The sequence below is a fragment of the Mastigoproctus giganteus genome, chromosome 11 (assembly GCF_048544385.1).
Source record: "Mastigoproctus giganteus isolate SK-2022 chromosome 11, ASM4854438v1, whole genome shotgun sequence".
Lineage (NCBI taxonomy): Eukaryota > Metazoa > Arthropoda > Arachnida > Uropygi > Thelyphonidae > Mastigoproctus > Mastigoproctus giganteus.
In genome coordinates this window covers 40,803,066-40,823,323 of record NC_143585.1, presented here as the reverse complement: position 1 = coordinate 40,823,323, position 20,258 = coordinate 40,803,066, and the positions used below count along the sequence as shown (strand labels likewise).

Below are 20,258 nucleotides of genomic sequence, written 5' to 3'. Positions count from 1 at the left end.
ATGCAGGACCATCTGGACAAACATGCAATTATACTGCAACCACAGCATGGATTTGTAAAGGAGTAATCTTGGTCCTTGAGGTTGTCACAGACATTCTGTCAGATATGCCAGACAAGCTGTACTTGCTACCTGGGAGTCTAAAACGCTGATGGAACCGATATTCGGGTGACACTCAAGTCAAGTGGACCCAATTTCGGCGAAGTCCGGACGGTCTGTGACAGCCAAATCCTCTGCTTGCACCTTCACAATGGTGGGACTGTTAGTAATCCTAGGTATAACCTCCATGCACAAGTACATGGTGGGTGACCACCCAGGTGTGAACCAACGTAAGCAGGGGTCGGGGTGTGGCGCCCACACCACATGGAGGAACGCCGCCCTCTATGTTACCAGGCAGTACTAGGTGGTAGATGACTCATCAACCGGTGAAATGCCACCACTTTGCTTATTGGAGGCTTGAAGTGGTGGAACCCATGTTTAGTCTCTAGAGCTAAGTTCCGGTCAACCCTTCCCTATCTCTTCCATCATGCAGCATGATCGATGACTTTTGAGGTTATGGTGAACGTCGTGGCGAGATGCAATATTCCTCACATTTCGAGGGTACAGCTCTAAAACGGTGTTTGCAGGCAGGCCGCTAGTTAGTTAGTACACCGGACTGAACCTATTGGTAACTCTCTAGGAAGCTTCCGGATCAGCTAGTGTATAATCTTGCTACCTCTACACTGCCAGATAGTGACTGGAGGGAGTCCGAGTAGTGTGTATGCGGGGAGCATTGTCGAGGCCACGTTATGTCAAGGATCTGGGTATATTCTTACCACATGTACGCCACATCCAAAAATTTCATTACTTCATACAGCATGTCCCACCTACTTTTTCTTACTATTGAATACACCATGAATTGTCAAACTAATAGAGCAAGCTTATCGGCGAAAAGATCTAAACCTCCCAAGGACTTCCTAATTCATTTCACAAATATCATCATCATCATCATCAGCCATTTTCAATCCACTGCAGGATGAAGGCCTCTCCAGCAACTTTCCAGTTCCTTCTGTTTTGAGCACTGGCCATCCATTTACTACTCAAAAACTCATGAATTTCATCTATCCATCTCCGCCTTTGTCTTCCAGGTTTTCTTCTAGCTCCTCTTGGGTACCATTCTGTTATTTTCTTAGTCCATCTGTCATCATGTCTTCTAGCTATGTGTCCTGCCCAAGACCATTTTAGTTCTTTAGTTTTGATAAGAATGTCCTTTACTTGAGTTTGCTGCCTAATCCATGTGTTTCTCTTCTTATCTAACAGTCTGATTCCCAATATAATTCGTTCCATTCTTCGCTGTGTAGTTCTTAGCTTCTCTTCCATTCTTTTGGTGAGTGCCCAAGTTTCACTTCCATAAGTCATGGGGTGGGGAGTATACATTGATTCATTATTTTACATTTCAGACAAACTGGGATATTGCTCTTCAGTATGTGACTATATTTCCTGAATGCTATCCATCCAAAATTTATTCTTCTCTTGACTTCCAGCCATTTATCATTATTACAGCTAATAACTTGTCCGAGATAAGTATATGACTCCACCTTTTCAATTACTGCTCCTTCAATCATTATTTCCCTTTCCGTGGCATACTTGTTCATCATTACTTTTGTTTTAGCCATATTCATCTTTAGTCCAAAATCCTTACTAACTGTGCATAACTGATTAAGATTTTCCTCTAATTCTTTGGGATCGTGGCTTATGACCACAATGTCATCTGCAAATCGTAAATGGTTTAGGTACTCTCCATTCACATTGACTCCTTTCTGCGACCAGTCTAATCTTCTGAAAGCTTCCTCAAGGGCAGCAGTAAACAGCTTCGGAGATATTGTGTCTCCTTGTCGAACTCCTTTCTCAATTTTAATTTTGCTACTGTCTTTGTCTAGTCTAATAAAGGATGTAGCACTCTCATATATTTTCTTCAAAATCATAATATATGGAGTATCTATGCCTTGTCTTTCCAGTGCCCAAAACATTGCCTTATGCTGTATGGAGTCAAATGCCTTTTCATAATCCACAAATGCCAGGCATAATGGTGTTTTATATTCATTTGCTTTTTCCATTAGCTGTGATATTACGTGAAGGTGATCCATAGTTGAGAATCCTGTCCTAAAGCCAGCTTGCTCTTTCGGCTGATTCTCATCAAGTATTCTTTCTAATCTGTTAGTAATGATCCTTGTGAACAACTCGTAGATATGGGATAACAAGCTAATTGGTCTATAATTTCTAATTTCTGATTTATCTCCTTTCTTATGCAGCAAAACTATGATTGCATTATTTCACTGCTTAGGCATCACACCTTTTCTAATGCACTTTGTGAAGAGCCTTGCCAATTTTTGTGTTATGTCTCTTCCTCCCAATTTCAACAACTCTACAGTAACTTCATCTTCCCCCGGGGCTTTCTGATTCTTCATTTTCTTCAATGCATGTTCTACCTCATCAGGAAGAATATCGGGTATGTCGTATATGTTGCTACTTTGCAATCCATCTTCCCCACTGCTGGTATCATTCCCTCGCTCCTTGTATAATTCTCTATAGTAATCTTCTGCTATTTGAATTATGCCTTCTCTGCTGTTTATAAGTACACCATCGCTATTCTTCAGTTTCATGCTGTTTATAAGTACACCATCGCTATTCTTCAGTTTCAGTACCATTTGTCTTTCTGTATTACTGCTCATGGCTGCTGATTTAAATCCTTTGTTTTCCCTTAATGCTTCTACTTTTCTTGTGTTAAATCTTCTTATGTCCTCTCTGAGTCTCTTTCTAATGGCTTTGCATAACTCAGTATACTCAATTTTCTCCCTGTCAGTGTTTTTCTTGCTCTTCATTTGTCGTCTTTGGTTCATCATGACAAGTGTTTCTTGACAAATTTTTTCTTCTTTGGATTTCTGTTTCCCTATAGGTTTCTTGGGCTTTATCACTTTCAGAAAGTTGTAATATTCCTCGTCGATATCTTGGTCCTGAGCAGTCTGCAGAAGCTCAAACTTGTTCTTAAGTTCCAGTACATACTGCTTTTTCTCCTCCTCTGTTATTTCAGAGACCTTTGTATTATTTACTCGAGTCAGTTTTTTCCTTTCCTTTCCTACATCTATATCAAGTGTACATCTTACCATTCTGTGATCACTTCCAACATTTACCTTATTCAGGATGGTAACATCATTCACAATATATCTTCTGTTAGTGAGGATGAAGTCGATTTCATTAGTTGTTAATCCATTTGGACTCTTCCGTGCCACTTTCTGTTCACCCTTTTCTTGAAAAAAAGTGTTCATTACTGACATTCCTTGAGATTCTGCAAATTCCACAAGTATTTCACCTCTTTTGTTTCTTTCACCAATTCCAAAATTTCCTATAGTTTTGCTATAGGAAATTTTGGAAAAATTTCCTATAGCAAATTTCCTATAGCCTGTTTTGCTTTTTTCCAACCTTAGCATTGAAGTCCCCCATAATAATAAGTGTAGTGGGTTTTCTGCTCATCTATTCACAAATATACGTGATCTCAATTCTAATCTCAATGATGTCCATTTCCACTTGCAGTCTGCCAAACCCCATGTACTTTTTCTGATAGAATCTCAGATATCGGTTGATTCATCTACTGCTCATCTCAGATGCCCAAATTATTCGCTGTATGATTCCTTTCGCCTCAAAGGTGGTACCTGTGCATATGTCCGTTCTGATATTCCCTGTCAGAGACTTGGCAATTTGGAATCTCCTCTCTTTGATCTTCTCTGGCTTAAAATCTCTCTACCTCCGTTGTCTCTACCATTCTCCCAACTCCACTAATCACTTGGAGCTCTTTGACTTCCTCTCTTTGCAACTTGACTTTCTCCAGTCCAACTTTCCTAACAGTGAAGTAATTTTCCTTGGTGATTTTAATGTTCACAACTCCAGCTGGCTTCCGTTTTCTAGTCACACCGACCCAGCAGGTCGAGATGCTGAGGCTTTTGCAATTACTAATGACCTAGCACAGATTGTTCATTTACCTACAAGAATACCATATAATCCTAATCATACAGCCAATACGCTTGATCTTTTTCTCACAAACAACCCTTCTAAGTACACGGTCGAAGTGAGAGGTCCTTTAGGCACTTCAGATCACAACTTGGTGATTGTCTCTTCTCCAATGGAACCTTTATCTCATAGCTATTCCCAACCACGTGTTGTTTGGCATTACAAGAATGCAAAATGGGATGACCTGCGAGACTTCTTTTCTTCTTTTTCTTGGTCGGATTACTGCTTCAAAACTTCTGATGTCAACGTTTGCTCAGATCGTGTCCGTGAAATTATTCTTGCAGGAATGGAATCCCTTATCCCACACTCCACTTTTAAGTCTCGTCCTTTATCTAAACCTTGGTTTTCCAATAAATGTGCTAAGGCTGTCCAAGAGAAGAATGTTGCATATCGTAATTGGCTTGTTTCTAATTCTTCAGTTTCATTTTCTGCCTATACCAAAGCTTGCAACAGTTGTAAAGCAGTTATTAATCAGTCCAAACTTGAGTTTGAACAGGCTAAGAGTAGAAAACTTGCGTCTTGCCCTAATGGTAGCCGAGCATTCTGGTCTCTTGCCAAAGCTATTTGCCGCAACTTTTGCCCATCTTTGCTCCCATCTCTGTCCAAACCAGATGGTTCTGTTGCCACTTCAGCCAAGGATAAAGCTGACTTGCTAGCATCCCATTTTTCTTCCAGCTCATGTATTAATGATCTTGGTAAAACACCTCCCACCATTCCCAACACGCTCCATTCAATGCCTCCTGGTCTTCCGTCAAAAGGATATCAGAAGGATTTTGATGAATCTTGATGCTAAGAAAGCTCCAGGTCCTGATGGTATTTCTCCACTTGTTCTCAAAACCTGTGCTCCTGAACTTACTCCTATTCTTTGCCACCTTTTTTCACTTTCTTATTCCAAAGGTGTTTTTCCTTCTGCTTGGAAATTTGCTAATATCCAGCCAGTTCCTAAAAAGGGTGACAAATCCCTCCCATCATCTTATGGTTTGCCAACTGTTTTTAGTAACTGGTTATCCAGTTTTCTCTCTGATCGCTCACTGAGGGTGATGGTAGATGGCTCTCTGTCTTCTAACTTCTCCACTAATGCCGGTGTCCCCCAAGGTTCAGTTCTTTCCCCCACTCTTTTCCTCTTGTATATCAATGACCTTCTTCCATTGACTTGAAATCCTATCCATAGTTTTGCCGATGATAGCACATTGCATTCAACTTTCCGTTTTGAGAAATCTTGTCCTGCTCAATCAGCTTCAACTTCTCGAAAATCTGCTACCAATTCCTTAAATGCCGATCTTCAGGTAATTCTCCAGTGGGGCAAAGACAACTTAGTTGATTTCAACCCTTCTAAAACTCAGTCTTGTCTTATCTCGCAAAAAGGATTCTTCTGCTCCTATGCTTATCTTTAGTGACACTCCAATTTCTAGGCAAAAGGATATATCTCTTTTGGGGATTATCCTGACTTCTAATCTCTCTGCACAAGCACATTACAAATATTGCTTCCTCTGCATCTAAAAAACTTGGTTTTCTCTTTCGCTCTCGGCGTTACTTTTCTTCCAAACAGCTGCTCACTCTGTATAAATCGCAAATCCGCCCTGCCATGGAATATTGTTCCCACACTAGGGGTGGTGCCCCCAAAACCTCTCTCAGGCTTCTTGATTCCATTCAGAAGAGGGCAGTTAGGTTAATTAATGATTCATCTCTAACAGAGTCTCTCCACTCGCTTTCTCATAGACGCACTATTTCTGCTGCATGCCTCTTCTACAGATACTTCCATGGGCACTGTTCTTCTGAATTGGCTTCTATAATTCCTGCTCTCTCTTTCAAAACAGTCCGAACACATGCCGCCACCAGCCAACATCCATTTACTGTCCAACTTCAAAACCACAGAACCAACTTTTCATCTTCCTCATTTATACATTCAACTGCCGTTTTCTGGAACAACCTTCCTTCATACGTATTTCCTGAAAATTACAATCTACAGAAGTTCAAGTCCAAAGTCAACAAATATCTTCTTTCGTCTTCTTAACCTCAAACCCAAGCACGGTACTAAGTACTATAGGTTCTAATACCTCTCGTGTTTGGGGTTCACGTAAAAAAAAAAAAAAAAAACAGTTCGGTAGATTAATATGATGCAGTGACCAAAAAACCAGATGCAAAAAATAATTCACATCATATACTTGGATTTCAGGAAGGCTTCTGATATTAGCATTAGTAGAGATACACGATGCAGGAAAGCAAGCTTATGCAGCATCAGCCAAAAAAAAAAAAAAAAACCGCTCTGATTTCACCCTTCCACTCGTTCCAAATACTTTTCTAGCTCAGCCTTAAATTTATTTAGGCTATCAACTTCTACAAAAAAAAGATGGAAGTCTGTTCCACCAATCAAAATTCCGCACATCTATCCTACAACTGTCTTTCCTCAATTTGAATTTATGCCCTCTCTGGTGATTATTCTGAGCAAGAGGAAGAATCCTATCAGCATTGAGCATGCTCAAACCATTCAAGGCTTTATACACCTCAATCAGATCACCTCGCAGGTGCCCATTCTCCAAACACTAATCTGCAAAACTTAAGAGCAACCCTTTGTTCCACTCACTAATCTTGTTGCCCTTCCCCTTCTCTATACTCGTTTCAACAACTCTACATCCTTCTTAAAATGAGGCCTCCAGACCTGTATACAGCACTCAAGGTGTGGTCTGATCATCGCCTTATACAAGGGGATAATCACCTTATCCCTGCTAGAAAAATTCCTGTATATCATTGACAAGACCCCATGAACTACCCTTGCAGACCGTTTGCACTGCTCAGAAAACGTCATATCTGCCTGCACCAAAACCCCTGCACTAATACCAGGTCCTTTTCATTCTCTACCACTGTCAGTGTAGTACCACAGAGTTGATACGTTACTCTGGGGTTACTGCTTCCCATATGTAGTACTTTACATTTGTCAATGTTAAACTTCATTTGCCACCTCTCAGCCAATATTGTTGCACACAGAAGACTGCTGTACAAACTGTAGCAATGTGGCATTAAGGGCAAGTTACTGCTATGAATAAAGGGATGGTTAAGTGGAAGACAGTGGCTATCAATGGGCACGACTCTTCATAGACTAATGTTATTAGTGGGGTTCCCCAGGATTTAGTGCTGGGCCCATTGTTGTCTTAAATATTTATTAATGATACCAATGAAGGATATCAGGCTTAACGTCTAAGCTTACAGATGATAAAAAGGTTGGCAAAGTGGTTAACAAGTCACCAGGGTGGGTTACTGGAACAAGATCTAGGAAAATTCTGTTGATTGGCCTAGAAATGGCCAATGAAATTAACAATGCCAAATGCAAGGTACTGCATATGGGTAGCAGTAACCCCTGTGTACTACTACACTCAGGGTAGTGGAGAATGAAAAAAACCTGGGGGTAATTGTGCAGTCAGACACGAAATTCTCTGAGCAGTGCAGACATTCTGCCAGGACAGCATGGGATTTTGTCAATGGTATACAGAAACTTTGCTAGCAGGGATAAGGTGGTCATTGCTTTGTATAAGGACACGGTTTGTTATTTTGTTATTTGGTTTTTTTTTAGGAGCATTAGCAAATGAGGCCATATTGCTCCGGGGATATGCGGTGGTCATTCCCTGACCTTTCCGCATCCTCCATACTTGGTGGTCATGGGCTGGAACCCCGGTCTAATAAAGAAGCATGTGGTACGTACTGCTGCTCCTGCCCACCTGTTTACGGAGGCACCATAAGGCCATGGTTAAGCTACATCTTGAGTACTGTATACAAATCTACAGGCCTGAAATTAGGAATAATATAGATCTGCTGGAATGGGTGTAGAGAAGGGCAACCTGACTGGTGAAGGGAACAAAAGAGTGCTCTTAGGCTTCAGTTCTGCAAATTGCAGCATCTTGAGACTAGATATCTGCACGGAGATCTGACTGAAGTGTTTAAAGTCTTGAATGGACTGAGTAAGCTGAATGTCAATGGCATTCTTCCACTTACTGAGACTGCACATGAGAAGGTATAAATTCAAGTTGAGGAAGGACAGTTGCAGGATAAATGTGTGAAAGTTTGCCTTCAGCGAGCAGGTATTTGAATGTTGGAAGAGGCTTCCATCTGTTGTGGAAGTGAATGGATTGAATAAATTCAAGGAGGAACTAGACATTTTGGAGAGTATAGAAGGTGCACTGTGTACATTTTATTTTTATTATTATTTTATTTATTTATTTTTTTTTTTTTTGGCTGATATTATGTACGCTTACTTTCTTGTATTATTTGTCATTACTACTACTGTTTCATCTTTTTTTTTTTTGCAGGGTTTCTTGGAAAATAAAAAAAAAAAGAAATTCAATGCAAGAACTCTTGAATGTGCGAAAAATACATACAAATACATAAAAAAGAGTGATATTTTTTATAAATGTTCCCCATTAATTACTTATTCACTTTAATTTTTAAAACAGAACATATCCAAAAAGGAAAGCTATGTTTTTTTATAGAATTGGCCCATCCCACATTGATATACTGGAAATATCCTAGAAAAAAAAATAATAATAATTTTCAATAAAAACTATGTACATAAACATTTTAAGTTGCAGATGTCATTTGCAAATATTCCTTGTTATATTGAACAAAATACATTTACTGCTGATATGTAAATTTATTTGTGAATTAACCTGGGGGAGTGAGAGAGAGAGTCAGAAGTAGAAGGGAATCACCAAGAAAAAGAAGAAAAAGGACCTTGGGTGTGCCAAGCATATACTCACCACAGATGCTTGAAATACACATATGACAGTACACACTTTTTTTTTTTTATGGAAATAGCTGATACCCATACACATTTTTAAAAATATAAATCAATTGAAAATATCCGTTGGAGCAACACAACCAATATGAATTTTAAAATTTGTCTTTCTTTATACTTAGATTATATATATCCATGATAAGCAAAATGCATTGATATATTTAATAGGTATATCAGTATAAATAAATTAAATTAACCCAGAACTGATCTGCACCATATCCCATAATAACTATACCTCAAAGTAGATTCTGTATTCTACAACTTGAGCCTCCATTACTAACAACTTAAACAGATATAATACTTAGACTATATTAAAAAAAAAAAAAAAAATATATATATATATATATACAATAGTAACGAATAATGGTACTAAGAAGCTAATTAACATACGGGGGAAGTGCCTGTACGAAAAAGATAATAAGTAATATAGCTTATGGATCAGGGACACTGCATTAGCAAAATGTACCCTAAAGCCATAATGTGTAGTAGTAGAAGTAGCAGTGGCATTTGATGCAAGAAAGCAAGTGTATGAGCTTATGCAGCATCAGCCAAAAAAAAAAAAAAAAAAATCACACCATTCCCTCCAAATGCCTGTCCAGTTCCTCCTTAAATTTATTCAACCTATCAACTTCCACAATGACAGATGGAAGTTTGTTCCAGCAATTAACCACCCGCTGGGTAAAGGCAAATTTCCGCACATCTAATCTACATGTCTTTTCTTAATTTGAATTTATGCCCCCTTAGGTTCGTAATCTGAACAAGTGGAAGGATCCCATCAGAATTCAGCGTGCTCAACCCATTCAAGGCCTTATATACCTCAATCAGATCACCGCACATGCACCTAGTCTCCAGCCACTGCAATTTGCAGAACTTAAGCAGCTCTTGGTAAGAGAGGCTTCATTCACCTCACCAATCTTGTTGCCCTTCTCTGTACATGCTCAAGTAAATCTACATCCATCCTAAAATGAGGCCTCCAGACCTGTACGCAGTACTCAAGGCGTGGCCTGACCATTGCTTTATACAGAGGGATAATCACCTCCTTTTACCTGCTAGCAAAATTCCTATATATCATTGACAAAACCCCATGATCTGCCCTAGCAGCCTGTCTGCATTGCTCAGAAAACTTCATATCTGACTGCAATATTACTCCCAGTTCTTTTTCATTTTCTACCACCTTAAGTGTAGCACCACACAGTTGGTACGTTTCTCTGGGGTTACTTCTACCCATATGCAGTACTTTGCATTTGTCAAGGTTAAACTTCAGTTGCCACTTCTCAGCCCATCTGCCCAAATTATTTAGATCCTGTTGCAGAAGCACACTGCCATTACTGTCATTAACAACCCTGCCAACCTTTGTATCATCTGCAAACTTTGACATTAAGCCTGATATACCTTCGTCAATATCATTGATAAATATACAAAACAACAGTGGACCTAACACCGAAACCTGTGGGACTCCACTAATAACATTAGTCCAAGAATAGCAGCACCCATTGATTACCACCCTCTGTCTTCTCCCACTCAACCATCCTCCTATCCATTGTAGTGGATTTTCAATCCACTGCAGGATGAAGGCCTCTCCAGCAACTTTCCAGTTCCTTCTGTTTTGAGCACTGGCCATCCATTTACTACCCAAAAACTCAACTTACCCTTAATACCATTCTGCTCCAATTTGTACAATAGTCTTCCATGTTCCTTTGTAACCACATCATAATATCCTATCAAATTTGTCAGACAAGACTTTCCCTTAACAAACCCATGCTGTGTCTGAATTATTGCTGCAGTCTTGTCTAGATGATCCTGCAATGCATCTTTAACCAGCGACTCCATTATTTTACCTGGAACAGAAGTTAAACTAACTGGTCTGTAATTACTCGTGTCACCCTTCGATCCCCCTTTGTGAATTGGGGATACATTTGCACATCTCCAGTCCGTGGGAACCTCCCCTGAGTCCAAGGATGCTCTCATAATTATGGCTAAGGGTTTGCTTAGTTGCTTTGCTGCCTCCTTTAATATAACTGGATAGATCCCATCCGCCCCAGGTGCTTTTCTTACGTTTAACTTCAACAATTTCTCTTCCCCTTTGCTCTCAGTTATTACAAAATCATTAAGTATCCTGCTACAATTTGAAACCTTCTGCCATTTTCAAACCTTAATAATTCCTAACGTGTGAATGTAGATGCAAAATACTCATTCAGTTTGTTTGCTATGTGAGCAGGATCATCAACAGTCGAACCATCGATCTCAAGTGGACCAATCAGATTCATCCCCTTCCTTTTAGAGTTTATATAAGTAAAGAAAGTCTTGCTGTTTTTCTTAGCATCTTTTGCCAAGGATTTCTCGTAATCTGCCTTCGCCTGCCTAACCTCCTTTGTCACCTGATTACAGGCTAGCTTATATCTGCCACAGGCTTCTGAGTCGCTTGGTAATTTATATGCATCCCATGCATTTTTATTCTCTATTACGAGTCTCATTAGTTCATTAGATAACCATTTAGGCTTAAACCTTGAACAATATTTCTTAATAGGTATGAAACTTTTAGTAGCTTCCACGATTAATTCCTTGAATGCTTCCCACTTAGAATTTACTGTTGGCAACATCGTCAATTTATCCCACTGTACAGAATTTAAAAACTGTCGGAGACCACTGTACTCACCTTTACGGAAGCAAAAACCCTTTCCTTTACCCCTGATGGTAATTAAATCTTTAAGTAAATCCCACATCAGTACACTGTGATCACTGCCACCTAGTGGTTCCTTTATCTGCAAATTCTTAATACACGAATGATCACTGCTGATAACCGGATCAAGAGTATTACTTTCTCTGGTTGCCTCTCGAACATGCTGCTGCAGAAAACAATCATCCAATAAATCCACAAAAGTCTGACTAGTGTGCAAGTGACCAACCACAAGTTCCAGTCAATATCTGGGAAGTTATAATCCCCCATTATAAGACATTCCGATTTACTAATATATATAATATTGTAAGTAAAACACGTAGATTAAATTTAATTGGTTTAAGTCTAATGAAAATAGGGTATACACTGGGAGCGATATATGGAATGAAAAAGAGGAAGAAATGGACTGGAGATTAAAATTTAAAAAGCTACTAAAATGGTACGGAACAGTATGGCGCACCTTTATTAACAGTGTGTGACATTTGCGTACAGTGCATTTCGAAATTTGAAATATTCAGTATTTTTTTTTTTTTTTTTTTTTACTTGTTTAACCATTATTCAAATACATACGTTTAAAGTTATTTAACTAAATTTGCATTTTTCACTGTCTATTGTTAAGATATTTTCTATATAAAACTCTATAACCAATTTTGGAATTTTAAATTACTCAGTCGGACCTCTGTTTAACCAACTTAAAATAGTTTTGGTTGAGTGAAAAAAAATTTTCATATAACAAACAGATTAGGGAGACTCGGTACGCACTGTTCACACTTCTGGCCTTCAGGCAATTAGTGCCGCTGCATGAATTAAGAGAGCTAAAGGGGTTATTCCATTTAGTGATACTCGTAAATCCTATCCGACCACCTGTCCCACATACCAAGAACTTGCACTGGTCAAGGGGTATTCCCAATGCGAACAATGGGCTCTGGTCAACCTTCTACTGTAAGCGCCCTCTTCGGGAATTAGGAGAGAGTGGTTTTCTTTACAAATAATCAACTGTTGTTTCGCAGAAGCGTTTTTTTTCCCGTAAATACTTCTGTAAATTTTCATCTCTCTAGTTACATGGTTACAGTACCTCGATGACTTCCACACTTTGGAGTTTTAAGAAAAAAAAAAAAATTCAAATTTAAGAACTAGTTCAAAAGAGCTAATGACAATATCGATGACAAGAAAAGAAAAATTGATAACAAAGGTATTAAACCTTCTAAACATGAAATGTCGGCAGCTTTTGAAACTTCGTCGTGGCCTGTAGTGTGAAGATGTTCCTGAGAATACAAAAGGTATGTTAAAACAAATGCGAAAATTTTTTAAATCATCGATGTACAGTAAATACAGTATACAACAAAAGATAACCAAATATTTTGAAAAATAATTCTTAAGTGTACTAATATTGTGCACATCATGTCGTATGAAAAAAAAACAACAAAAAAAAAGCGTATCTTAATTGTATTATTACATTGTTTTGAAATGTTAGAAAATATATTTACCATCTTTTATTGTATTTCTGAATGTTGAATTATTTTTCATTGTGGAAAAGGTCGTATTTCTTTATAACGAAATTTTTGTTTAACAAATTTTTGTAAGGAACAATCGACTTAGTTATATAGAGGTTCCGACTGTAGATTTACTTTATTGGGGATTATCTCACTTTCGCAGGTGTTCTGTTCATCTAAGAAGTACCACCCACTTCGGAAAACTCATGTACCTCTTTCTTGACTCTTTCCCCCCCCTTTGGAAATGCCATTTCCTAATTTTTCTGTGGCTTTTGTTACAATGTAAAAGTTTGTTCAACACAACTTTGTATTTGTGCATTTTCAATTCAGACGCAACAGTTTTATTTATTTGCCCGTGCGGTAACGAGATTGTAAGTGAATTAATATTAAAAAAAGCTATCTTGAACCGTAAAGTACAAAATAAAAAGAATTACTAGTTTCTTCTCACCCTCCATAGTTAAGAAATTAAAAACAAGTGAAAATGTGAGTGAAGGCCAAATTACAGAAACTGTGTCAAACACTGCTTTTGTTCCTGATAGTATCCACATCCAACAGCAAGGGATGACTGACATAAATGACTGGCCAAGTTGCTGGACTGTTGATCAAAAAAATGACTGCTGTGCAATTGGACAAATTATCAAAATAAGAGACTTGGCTGTGCATTATGTAAACAAATTGGAACTCTTGGAGTGGAAAAGATGGGCAAGAAGATTTCTAAGGAATGGGCAAATAATGAAGTTACCTATTTTAGCAAAAGCAGATAGCAACAGCTATTGTCTTTAAGAAAGAAAATTTTCGATCACAAGGAAACAGCGGGACATAAAGCTGCTATAAAACTGCTTGTGGAAGCTGAGAAAGGGCCCACGAAAATCTGTTTAAAGAGTTTACAAAAATTTAATAACAGCAAAACTTTTCGCACCGCATACAAGGTGGCCACCATCAGTCTTTTCATAATTTTGAATCAGAGACTGACCTACAGGAATTCAATGGGATTGACATGGGTTGTATTCTTCATTCAATAAACGCTTGCATTAACATCTTGAACCACATTAGTGATGAAATGAGAAAAAATTTGGAAAATAAAATTGTTATGTCGAACAGTAAAATTTCACTGATAATTGGCTAACCAACCACGGTGAGTAGGAAATCCGCTTTGATCGTTTACGTTCGAACTTGTATATTTGACTGTGGAATGAGATTTCCCATAAATCTGCTCAATTGTCTTCAGTCATACAGTATGACGGAAAACTATTTAAAAACTCACTTAGTTTGTGTCACATGTGATGATGCAGCTGTTATGATGGGTAGTAAAAGTGGTGTTATGAAATTAATGAAACAAAAATTCCTTTCTTTAAAAGGTGGAATTGCGCTAATCACCGATTAGAACTATCAGTTGGTGATACTGTGAAATCCGTTGCAGGTATCGATAGATTTAAAGTATTTATTGATAAAGCTTATGTCATGCATAAACTCGTCGCCAAAAAATGCCAGAGAATTGAAGGTGTACACAAACTTGCTGGATATTGAACTATTAAAAATTGGCAGAATTTTAAGCATACAATGGGTGGCATCGAGCTTCCGGTCTGTTTCGGCTGTTTGGAATAACTATGAGGCATTATTAATCATTTTCAAGAAGCAAAGAATGACTATGCGGGACCAAAAAGAAAGATATATATATGAAGGATTGCAGAAGAAAATTACGACTACAAACTTTATATTAGACAGGTTTAATGTGTGATGCTCTTCAAGAATTATCAGACTTGAGCTTGGACTTGCAGGAGCGCGATATAGATTTGTAAAGGGCGAATAAAAAAATAGAAATTGTACAACTTTTTTTTGAAAGACAAACAGTTCCAGGACAGTATTACAGAAATGCTGCCAAAGCTGCCGAAAATCTACGATTTCAAGGAGTTTCACTTCATGGGACAGACTACAGAAATTATTCTCCAATCGATCCAGAGGCTTTCTGCAGGACTTTGAAACAATTAGTAGAAAGCAGACTGCTTGATAGTAAGTGATTTCACAGCATCGGCCCAATTACTTGATAGGACATATTGGCCTGAACGTATTAACTCTCAAGTGACATTTGGTGAAAATGAAATTAGAAAATTATCAAACAGGTTTCAGTTAAATGAAAGAGATACAATTCGTGGGTTTCGGGAATACCTAATTGAAAAGACGATTTCGGAAGAATTGAAGAATTTAATGAACACTATGAGTAGTGTTCATAGTGTTCACACTATGAGTAGGATACCAGTTTCATCAAGTGAATGCGAACGAGGATTTTCACAAATCAATCTGATTGTCAGCCCAACCAGAGCTTCGATGATGACAAAAACAGTTTCTCCAATACTGTTTCTTAAAATTGTAGGCCCGCCGCTGACACGCTTCGACCCAGCAAAATACGTTGATTCGTGGCTGCTTCGGAAACGTCATCCAGCAACAGACACAAACAGTAAGAAAAGAAGTCGGCATATTGGGTCGGATGAGAACTTAATAAAAATTTGAAATATTTTATAAAACTTCATTATGAAATTATTTTTATGCAATATAATAGCGTAGCTTAATTAAATTTACAGTGAAACTTCTCCTAACGGACACCTCTCTACGACGGACATTTTCAAATTCCCCAACTCACCTCTATTGGTTTTAACGTGTTTGCAGCTTCTGTCTAGCGGACTTTCTCTGTAACGGACGTGGACAGGCAATCTGCACTGTTTCGTTTAGATTAGCACTTAATTTGATCTCCCCATAACGGACTGCGGGAGAGCTCACAGCCCTTTTTCTAGTAACTTTTCTTCCACGTATTGCCTCAATCGTGTGTTTATTTTCTATTTCCGATTCTCTGAATTTTATCAAGGTTTACGTCGCGGCTCTAAACCCTTTTTCAAGAATTTTAAGGCACGTGTAAAACTTCTGATGAATTCGGTGTGTGCGGGGGGAGAATATGGTCAGCCTTTCGTCTTTTCAGTTTCAGTTTTCAGTTTTGTTCAGTGTCGTGTGAAGTGCACAATGTCTTCTCGTAAACATTTAACTTTAAAAGATAAAGTCGAACTCATTAATGCGTATGATCGGCAAAAAAATAGTGTTTGCAATCTCGCTGCAAAATTCAAAATCGGGAAGACGCAGGTAAGCGACATCCTAAAGGGAAAAAAAATGAACTGCTCAAACAATTTTGGCAACACGGAAATGATCAGGTTCAAAAATCATTAACGAAAACTGTTGGACTTCAAATTGACAATGTTACGTATGAGTGGTTTTGTTGCGAACATGCTAAAAAAATTCCCATTAATGGGCCTATTATTAGGGAAAAGGCTTTGGAGGTTGCGAAATCTATGGGAGTAAATGAGTTCAAAGCTTCAGTGGGATGACTAGACAAGTTCAAAACTCGGCATAAAATTTCTTGGAAAACCGTAAGTGGTGAAGGTGGATCTGTTGATACTGGGGTTGTAACAGAGTGGACCGTCAAATTGGAAGATTTATGTCGTGATTTTAAAGCTAAGGATATTTACAACTGTGACGAAACAGGGTTGTTTTTTAAAGCTCTTCCTGAAAAAACAATGAGTCTAAAAAACAAAAAGTGCCAGGGCGGAAAAATTTCTAAGGAATGCTTGACTCTACTATTGTGTACAAATATGCTGGGAGACTTTGAACAACCTCTTGTTATAGGAAAACCACAAAATCCTCGTTGTTTCAAGGGCATAAAGTTGAATCTTTTGAATGTTGACTGGAAGTCTAATAAAAAAGCGTGGATGACACGAGATATCATGAGCGAATGGATAAGTCACTTTAACCAAAACATGATTCGTCAAAACAGAAAAATTATTCTTTTCATGGATAATGCTGCATCTCACCCGCACACTGAATTGTCCAACATTCAAATCGTTTTTCTGCCACCAAACACATCTGCAGAGTGTCAGCCCTTGGATCAAGGGATAATAAAAAATTTTAAACTTCACTACAGAAAACATGTTTTAAGACATCTCATTGCAAACATGAACGACGTAACATGTGCGAGTGACCTTGCAAAGAAACTCAGCATCCTAGATGCGATTCAATGGATTTCCTCTTCAGTAAACGCAATTAGAAAACAAACTGTCATGAACTGTTTTGTAAAGTCTGGCTTCTCAAATGCAAAAATTGAAGTTGTGAACAGCAATGTGGAGCACCAAGAAGAACAAGAACTTCAACATCTATTGATAATGTACGACACTTCAGCTACAAGTGACCCTGGCTACAAAGATATAGACTCGAACCTCACTACAGAAGATGGTGCTATAGATATCAATGACATTATCATCGATATTTTTCAAGAAGTTCCTCATGAGGATGAAGAAATGGAAGGAGGTCATTCTATCGAAGAACATATTAACGACGAACCACCGATGAAAATAGAAGAAGCGCTCATACAAAATCAGTTGTTTAAAAGTGTTTTTCGCAGCTGAAGAAAATACTGAAGGACTTTCGATGGTTTCTTCACTCCAAACAAATGTTGAAAACAAAATTATCAGCCAGAAGAAGGTGCAGAAGAAAATAAGTGATTACTGTATGTATTTTTCTTAAGATAAAGTCATAATATGCATAGCACAATTGTATGTTTATTATTTACAAAAATATTGTGCAAAATCTGTATATAATTTAATTTAATTTTACATTAAACGTTTAACGATTTTTCTTTTTCTTTTTTTTTTTTTCTCTCTCAGACTTCTTGTTAGCGGACACCTCTCTAACGGACACATTTTCATTCCACATGGCTGTCCGTTAAAGGGAAGTTTCATTGTATTATGATACTCACCTTTTTATAATCTGCATTGATGTTGGAATAAATTGGATGATAATTTTAAATTTATGTTAGCATGAATAAGTTAGGATTTAAAAACAGAATTAAAATGTGTGCAAGGAAGTAGAAGTGCACGTCTTAGTCCTTGGTTGTCAATGTTGAAATTTTAAAAGATTTTAGTTATATGGTTGGAAACAGAAGGCCAATAGCCATAACAAGTGGCTTTTGTTTTACACGTCTTCAGTTGGCAATGGTAGAATGAGAGTAAACGTGTATTTAAGTGTATCCCGTGATGCTCCTGGATACACGTGGGAATCTCAGGTGCATGAGATTCAAGACAGGTGCTATGTTATAGGGTAGTTTGGAATTTAATACTTGAAGAGTGGAATGGCGGTGAAACCATTCTATAACTAGGGCTTCATATTGGAAAATTTAAAACTGGATTTTAATTTGATAATAGGAATGGCTGAATCTACTAAGGGGGTGTGGTTGTGGGATTGAACATGTGTTGCTAATTCAGTATTGGACTGTCCCGTCCTAAAGCTATTGTAGTGGTAGTAAGCACGTGTGTTAATTTTCCAATATGAAGCCCTAGTTATAGAATGGTTTCGCCGCCATTCCACTCTTCAAGTATTAAATTCCAAACTACCCTATGACATAGCACCGGTCTGGAATCTCATGCACCTGAGATTCCCACGTGTATCCAGGAGCATCACGGGAACCTAGTCTTCTTAAATACACGTGTTTACCATTGCCAACTGAAGACGTGTAAAACAAAAGCCACTTGTTATGGCTATTGGCCTTCTGTTTCCAACCATATAACTAAAATCGTTTCAAATTTCAACATTGACAACCAAGGACGAAGACGTGCACTTCTACTTCCTTGCGCACATTTTAATTCTGTTATTAAATCCTAACTTATTCCAACATCAATGCAGATTATAAAAAGGTGAGTATCATAATAAATAAATTAAATTAAGCTACGCTATTATATTGTGTCAGTTATAAATGGTACTTTAAGAGATCTACAATTTTCGAATTGAAACTATTTTTACTTAGTACTTATTTTTACATTTTACTTATTATTTTTTATTTATTAAATAAGACTCACCTTTGACTTTTTTTTATATACTTGTATAATAAATTTATGCTTAATAAACTGTGTGTTAATATAATTAATTTGTCGTTCTTATTCCAAAAACATTACTACTGAAGTAACAATATCAGGAAATAAGTTTTTAGTTTACTTTTCATACCCTTTTAATTTTCAATTTTTCCTGATAGCAAAGAATGAGTACCGGCACCTATTTTTTTTCCAAAAAAAACTGTGTATATATATATATATATATATATATATATATAAACATACAGTGCAACAAATCCTAAGAAATTGGCTGAAATTGACTCGATATAATTCAACTCCTTTTCGTTTCGTTGCAGATGAATTATGGTAAACTTCAGTTAACAGTAAATCATCATATGAATACAGATTGCTTTTTCCGGAATATTATTAATAACTTCCACGCCTTAGGCAGTTAACACAAACCTCAACAATGCCAGAGAAATGTTACAAAAAATATATTAAAAAAAATTTTTAAATTCCGCCTTTTTTTTATTGCCCCTGTATTTAGTTGGCCGTTACACGAAGTTTTATAATATAAAAATAATTACCAATACGATTACAGAAACAGGATTCTGTTGGCAGCCTTGATATATGTACATATTTATTATTTTTAAATCGGTAACCTGTAAATTTAAAATGTCATGTTCAAAAGCTTTGGGTTGGCAAACTCAAAGTCACTAAGTGAATCAAGTATACGCAGAGAAATCCAATACTACGAAATTCTAATTTATTTAGATGAGGAAACTAAAAACTAAAATTAGGGGTTTATTTATTGAGGAAAGGTAATATTGACGATATCACGAACTACAAATAGCGCCTTAAAAATTCTCGCACTGAAAAATAAGTTGAAACAGTTTCGAAGAGAACACACTCACTCAAAGAAATTCAACTGCATAAATATATTATTATACATACTTTTTAAGTTCTGGTGGATGGGCTTTGCTCATTGTGAAAAACACGCAAAATTAAAAATTACAATAGGTAAAATACAACCACACTTAGACTGACTGTAACAAAGACCGGCGTCAAAAAATTTCCTGCGCAGACTACTTCACTTCATGGCGCCATCTACGAAACCAAATCTGTAAATCCGAACAAATATAGCCAAAATGGCTAATAAAGTCACTAATTCAATAGTGCAACAACCACAGATTACTAAGAATTTTTTGCTAATCAGTTGCAAAGGTCTCCAGTTGCAACTTCGCTCCAGTGGAGCGAAGAGAACTGACAGCTACACTAAAGCCACAACTGGACTCACTATGCAACGTAAGACGTATATTTTATTTCTACCTATATAATATCGGTGTAGATACACTATAGATAACTCTTAAGAAACTACGATGGTAGTGTGGGAGGCA

General features: G+C 37.5%; 1 protein-coding gene across 1 annotated transcript in view; it reads right to left on the bottom strand.

Moving 5' to 3' along the window:
• Positions 1-19,942, bottom strand: part of SNRPG (small nuclear ribonucleoprotein G) — a 46,027-nt gene extending 26,085 nt beyond the window's left edge. The window contains exon 1 of the mRNA XM_090384233.1: positions 19,816-19,942. Coding sequence (XP_090240359.1) covers positions 19,816-19,847 — 32 coding nt within the window. The 5' untranslated portion in view covers positions 19,848-19,942. The remainder of the gene's footprint in view (positions 1-19,815) is intronic.
• Positions 19,943-20,258: the final 316 nt, after the last annotated feature.